General features: G+C 30.3%; 1 protein-coding gene across 1 annotated transcript; it reads left to right on the forward strand.

Annotated features, from left to right (window-relative positions):
* The first annotated feature begins 3,810 nt into the window (after nucleotides 1-3,810).
* Nucleotides 3,811-4,395, forward strand: LOC100021659 (olfactory receptor 10AG1-like). The gene has a single exon (XM_001373706.5). The coding sequence runs from the start codon at nucleotides 3,811-3,813 to the stop codon at nucleotides 4,393-4,395; it is 585 nt and encodes a 194-aa protein (XP_001373743.5).
* Nucleotides 4,396-7,170: the final 2,775 nt, after the last annotated feature.

Genomic DNA, 7,170 nt, shown 5'->3' on the forward strand with positions numbered 1-7,170 from the left:
AATACTAAGGAATGAACAATCAAAAAAGTAATGAAAATAATTAACAACTTTGAGGAAAGTTGAAGGATTGAAAATAAACCTAGATAATTCATACACATTTCTATTTATCACTTACAAAATCCAAGAATTTATAAGAAAGGGAATTTTATTCAAAATAATTGTAAAGAATATAAAATCCTAAGGTTTGTAACTAGCAAAGTAAACCCAGATACTATATTAACACAATTACAAAACCCATTACATAGATATAATCAGACCTAAACAAATAGTCATAAGTGGCATATTCTAGCATCTTGATCCAATCATTAAGTCTACTTGATATCCCATAATTTGTCTATCTTTCTATATGATAAAACTTGACTGGGTCAGTTTTCTTTTATAAATGTCCAAAGTCAAGATCAAACTCAAATGCAAAAATTCCCTTCTATTACTAATTATAATCTGCCAATTTCTCAGCCTCATTGTCTTAGAGATTGTGGTTCAAGTAGCCTCTCATGGTAAAGGTCTGAAAAAGGATTCTTATCAAAGTTTGTTGCTGTTTATCCAAAAATATTACTGTCTAAGAGTATCTTATGCTCAGCTGCCTCTAATTGTTTGAGTAGCTTTGTGAGATGCCCTGGGTCTTGATGGAAACCTCTGAGTAACCTGGACCTATTATAATATTAAGAACTTTGGAAAAAGAATAGTTTACCTTTTACTTTGTGCTTTTTATAGAGCAACACTGTGAGGTTAGGAAAGCTACCTACATATCTCAAATTCAGAATTTTATGTATTTAAGTGAGTCTGAGCAGAGAGAATTAACTACAAACTTTTCAGAATGATGTACTTAAAAAAACAGAAGAACCAAACTTTCAATAATGGTCCCCTGACTCTAAGCCCAGAATTCTCTATATTATGCCACATTTTCTTACTAATGGATGCTTAGAAAACTAGACCTACTCTAAAAATATTTGGTTCCTCATTAAAGAAAGGAAATGTGTCCAGGGAAGGAAATTGTCTCGAGAGAGCAGAGTTGGTCAATAATTCTTTTTATTTAAGAGCTTTGACTGCATTGAAGTCAATTATTGTTTTTTGGCTTTTTGATCTTTCTGAACACAATTGATGGTGCTTCTAAAATTAATGTTTTTAGGAGAGGCAGCATGATTTAGTGAGAGCAATATTGAATGTGAAGAGAGACCTGGGTTAATTTCAAATTAGAGACTTAAGTAATGGTTTGACAAAAGACAAGTCACTTGTATTGCTTTAGTTTCAGTTTCCACATGTATAGACTGAGTTATGTCTATACCTCTCATATATAAAATTTTATGAGTCTAGAACTGAATGGGAAAAGGAATAGTTTTCTAAAGTTTTTAAACACCATATAAGTGACAGTTATGTATACATTATCTTTCAGTATAGTAATGAAAGAAATCAACTGAACATTATGTTATCCCATCAGAAAAAGGTAAGATGTATATATGTGTGTGTGTGTGTGTATGTATATATATATATATATATATATTTAATTTGAATATTTCTTTTTTGAACGGGGTTATAGTGATTAAGTGATATCTATATCCTGACTAATAAATTCTAAAACTTTACTTAGACATCAAAATTCAGTAAGGAAGAAGGACACATTCACATTAAATACTACATGAATTTCTTGTTCTAGATATGTTTTTATACTGTGCAAGCAATTGTGTTATGTACATTTAAAGTATTATTGGATAAAACAAAAACATGAGGAATGCATTTAGATAGAAAAAAAACAAAGCTCTATCTTTTTAAATAAGGACTTCTCAGTGACTATCCTTATCTCAATCAATATTTTTGTTAGTGATAAATTATAATATGATGTATGAAAATGAGTATGAGATGAAAAGGAGAAAATTTATTTGATCAATCATTCTTTGATCAGACAATACTGAGAAACCATAATGTGAGAAAGCCAGATAGATTGTCTGCTTTGTCCCATATTTCCCATTTGAAGAGTTCAAATGCCACATCCATTTTTGGGTAACATTAAGTGTTTGGTCCACATATTTCTTCTGTCATGTGACCATCTATATCCACATACCAAGTGGAGCTCTCTATAGCACAAATGTATACTCTCCTTGGGGATTTCAATCAATTTCATTGAACATTTCCTCAGAGTAAAGATTTTATCAGTAAGACATTCCTAGTCTCACTTCCACTTTATTATCACAGACTGCGAATTTGACAGGGTTGAGACTATGATCAATGTAACTCTGGTATAACTTTCGTGTGTTTGTACGTGTGGTTCTGGGTGAGGTGAACTGAAGTGGTATTAATTGACTCCGAAACATAGATGAAGCAAAAATTATGTTATTTGTCCTGTAATTGCAATTTATAATTATTTTATTACTATTGTATTTTATACCACAAAATTTCTGATATAGACCTTATCTTTTCTCCATCTCGTCTAAGGATCTGAATCCATATTATCAAATTCCCATTCTCAAATCAGTTGGTGATAACCTGAGCTTAATCAGATACTTTTCTTCAGATTACTCAAATAATATTGATATTAGGAAGAAGAGTTCTCCAGCTTATCCTAAATTAAAGACTTGCCACCAAGTCCTTTAATCTGTAGGAAATTTATTTCCATTGGACATATACTAGCACATCAAGCATAAAAATATCTCCTAACCAGAATTAAGTTTACAACTACTTAAAGATTACATTGAATTAAGCAAATGGATAAAAAAGACTAGGATATTACTATTCTCTGTTGTCTATAATTAAGTTCTAAAACGTGATGTAAAAACTTTCTTAAAATTAATAAATTTTGTTTTTTACATGAATTCTCTCAAGATTTTTTTTGAAAGTAGAGCAAGAAAATGAATGTTCCATGACTGAGTTGATCTTCATTAATAATTGTTACTACAATGATAAGAGTCATGGAATTTAAAGCTGGAAATATCTCCATAACTGAAAATAGCAATAAATGATTATTCAGTAGAGACATTACATACTGAACATAGTTGTTAGAGCAATAAACTATCTTTAAACATATACCATAGATCATAAATTCTAAAAAGCAATACTCAGCATATATATTTCAAATCTAGAAGAGAATATCAAATATAGAAGACAAACTGCTAGAGATGTTAGAAAGGTTAGGACACAGAAAGATACAACCACTAATGTTTTATATATATATATATATATATATATATATGTATACATATATACAAACATATATATGTGTATGTGTGTATTTGTGTGTGTCAGTGTATATACATATATGTGATTTTATAATGTAACATGACATAAACATAACACAAAATGTCCAAAGTGAATAAATTATTTTAAAATGTCTAGTATTGAAGTTATCTAAGTCATATTCTAATCTAAACTGTCTATCTGTCATTTCAGAGTCATAATTCAAGTCCTATTGAGGAAAAGTGACACTCCAATGTTGAATGACATTCTAAAGATGTAATCTAGATAAAAATGGTAGATATAAATATTACTGTCATGGAAGAATTTATTCTCCTGGGATTTTCTGAATTTCCTAAGTTCCAAGGATTTCTTTTTGTTATTTTTTTAATCATCTACATAAGCATCCTATTAGGGAATGGTCTTATCATCATAATCACCAATGTAGAACTAGCTCTTCAAACACCTATGTATTACTTTCTTGGAAACTTCTCCTTTGTGGAAATTTGTTACACATCAAACATCCTCCCCAGAATGCTTTTAAATCTTTGGAGTCAGAAAAGAAATATTTCCCTACTGTCATGTGCTGTACAACTCTTTTTCTTTCTCCTTTTGGCTGTTGCAGAGAGCTTCCTTCTTGCTGTGATGGCTTATGACCGCTATGTGGCCATCTGTAAACCACTCTACTATCCTATAATCATGAATCATAAAATTTGTATAAAAATGGTGGTTGGTTCTTGGGTCAGTGGGATTCCAATACTTGTAGGACAGATATACCAGATTTTCTCTGTGCCCTTCTGTGGTTCTAACAAACTCAATCACATTTTCTGTGACATGCCCCCATTATTGAAGTTGGTATGTGGAAATATTTTTGGGGATGAAGTCTTTCTTTATGTTGATTGTTTCCTGTTTGGTTTGACTCCTTTTCTGATGATTCTCATGTCTTACATCAGAATCCTCAGCACTATTCTGAAACTCCCATCAACTACTGGCAGATCCAAAGCCTTCTCTACTTGTTCCTCTCATGTTATGGTTGTATGCTTATTCTATGGTTCTGGTTTAATTGCATATTTTCAATCCAAGTCGAGTTATTCAGGCAGCACAGATAAGATCTTCTCTGTATTTTACACCATTGTGACACCAATGATTAATCCTATGATTTACAGTCTGAGGAATAAGGATTTCATTGAATCAATGAAAAGACTATTTTCTAAATGTGTTAAGAATTAAAATCATTTGACTTGTATATTCTTCAATTTTGAACCATCTTAAAGGTTTTTTATCTCCATTTTCTTTCCTTTATTGTTCTCAAATTATTACAGTACCCTTCTAATTATCTTAAGTTATTTGGCATTTCTACTCACAATCTTCCATGATATTAATTGATTTTATTCATAACCAAACAATGAAATTATTCTTGTCATTGTTACTGTTGTTTTCAATCAATATTAATAAGGAATTACTTTATCATCCAAATTTAAGTTACCTGAGACTAATATGTCAATAATGCAGACTAAAATCATGGAATATTATCTAGTAGACATTGCATGATTTAGTCTTGTTTAATATATATATATATATGTATATATATGTAAATATATATATTTTCCTATGAAAATAGAGATGGGAATATATAAAAGTTTCTTAAACCTAAAGTGCTTTTTGAGTGTTTAACCAATTTATGGAATGTGTGACTAGATTGAAACATTCTATTTTCTTGTAAATTGAAGACAAACTTAATCACAGATTGCTATTTCTCTGTTGCCTTTTTTCTATAAATATGATTTAAAATTTGGGAAATATGGGTTTTTACTCATTTCACTTGCAGATCACAATGATTACCAGATAAATAGAATCATTTTGTTGATAAAGGTAAGTAGAAGAATACGCTATGAATCTGTTCACTTATAATGTAAAATATTTTCAAGGAATAAACAACATCGTCTTTTGAAACAATTGACTTTAGTGAAGTGGAGAGTTGTTCATTCTGGATTTTGGTGAAAGTAGTTTGTTTTAAATTTTTTTAATAAGTATATTATTGGGACTGGATAATATAAACCTGCATCAGGAATTTAGAAATGTCCTATTAGATCAATATTTATCAGAAGTTTTCTTAGTTCATATTTTTGAATATATGATATACTGAAAGTTTACATATTCTGTTCAAATCACACCTTGAAATCTTGAAGAATAAATACTCAGCACATAGAGGAAACAGGAACCAGAAACCATCAAGAGAATATTTTTTTTAAAAGAAACTATTCTTTCCAGAGGTGTTTAAAGCTTTGACAAAAGTCCCAATATAAGAATAAAATCTTGAAAAAAATTAGGACTTATGACAAAGATGTATGCTATTCTCCTCCAAAGAATGAATTAATATTGTCTGAACACAGATTGAAGTATGCTGTTTTCCCTTATCATATGTGTTCTTCTTTTACTTTATATGAATATTCTATCACAACAATACCAATATGGAAATATCTTTTGTATCATAATACATGTATAACTCAGATCTAATTGCTTATCATCTGCAGGTAGAGAGAGGGAAGGGATAGTGGGTGACAATTGAAAGCTTAAAATTTTGAAAAATGAATAGTAAAATTATCATTATTTGGCAATGAATGGTAAAAATTCATGATTATTTCATAAAATTAAAAATTAAAATTAAGTCTATAGCAATTAAAAAACATAAAATACCCATGTATTCTCCAGGATTTATTTCAATAATTCCTGTGGAAAACACCTAAAAAAATTAAAAGAAAATCCTTAATCAAAAGAAAAAAATATCTTTTCCTCAAGTTCAAAGATATTTCTTAGAATAAATGATGCAAAAGGAAGAAAGTAGAAAATCAGATCAACATATTATAAAAAACTAGGAAATAAAAGTCATAACAATTAAAATATATTTGTGTACATTTATATGAACATATAAGCAAACATATGCACATATATATTTAACATTTTATATATCTATTATTTGTATATTTGATAAATTTGTATATATGAAGAAATATACATATTTTCAAGTTTTCTTTTTAGAATTAACTTTTGGTATTGAAATTGATGTCCTCTTCTGAACATGAATTTTGGTCAGCTCTTTTTTAAACGTATTTTCTACCATCAGACATTTTCTCTGTCTTTTCCTCATTTTGATGTTATGTTTTTGCCTTAATTTTATCCATATGCTCAAGTTTAGCTATTCCTGGGGCAAAAGGAATCTTATCCTGGCTTCATACTGTGCACAGGATTGACTCAACCCTCTAGGTGTAAGATTAAGCACTTCACAGAGGTGGCCTGATTGTTCTCCCATGTGGAGGCTTGCACCTTTTCAGTTCAGCTATTTCAAGATGGGTTTTGTCTAATCTCAATGAAGTTGGACCCTTTGGGCATATTTTCTGTCTCCTGTTGCTTGCTTTCCTAGGTCTATCCGGATGAAAATGGACTGAATTGCCTGTCCTCTTTCTCTGACACTATCTGCTATAGCACATCTAAGTTCTCCTGAAGCTTATTCAAAACTCTCTCCTCATATTCCAGTAAAATAAGTCCTCCTTGCTGTCTTTTCATGTTGTTCTTGGCTGGAGCACTTTTGTTCTTAGGTGATTGATCTTCTATGTTTGGACAGTGGTTAGAGGGATTTGAGTGTTTTTTACTTTTTCATCTTTGCCTGATTTCCTCACTATTCACCACTTCAGTCTCATGGGGCTCTGTAATCAGAAAGACATCATGCTAAAAAATTAATATTAATTTTTAAAATTTTTGGATTCCAAATTTTTCCCTGCCTTCTGTCTTCCATCCGTTTCCCCTCCATTAGACAGTAAGCAATCTGAAATAGCTATTCCATTGGCAATCATGTGCAACATTTTTCTATAATAATTATTTTATGGAGGAGATCTTGGACAAAAAAATAGAATAAAGTGGAATACCGTATGCTTTGGTCTGTCTTCAAAATCAACTAGTTCTTTTTCTGGAGTTGAATTATATTTTTCATAAGGAGTCTTTTGGATG

Source organism: Monodelphis domestica, chromosome 6 (genome assembly GCF_027887165.1).
Source record: "Monodelphis domestica isolate mMonDom1 chromosome 6, mMonDom1.pri, whole genome shotgun sequence".
NCBI lineage: Eukaryota > Metazoa > Chordata > Mammalia > Didelphimorphia > Didelphidae > Monodelphis > Monodelphis domestica.

Excerpts from the sequence above, each read along its gene's own strand:
- LOC100021659 (XM_001373706.5), top strand. The coding sequence starts at position 3,811 with ATGGCTTATGACCGCTATGTGGCCATCTGTAAACCACTCTACTATCCT.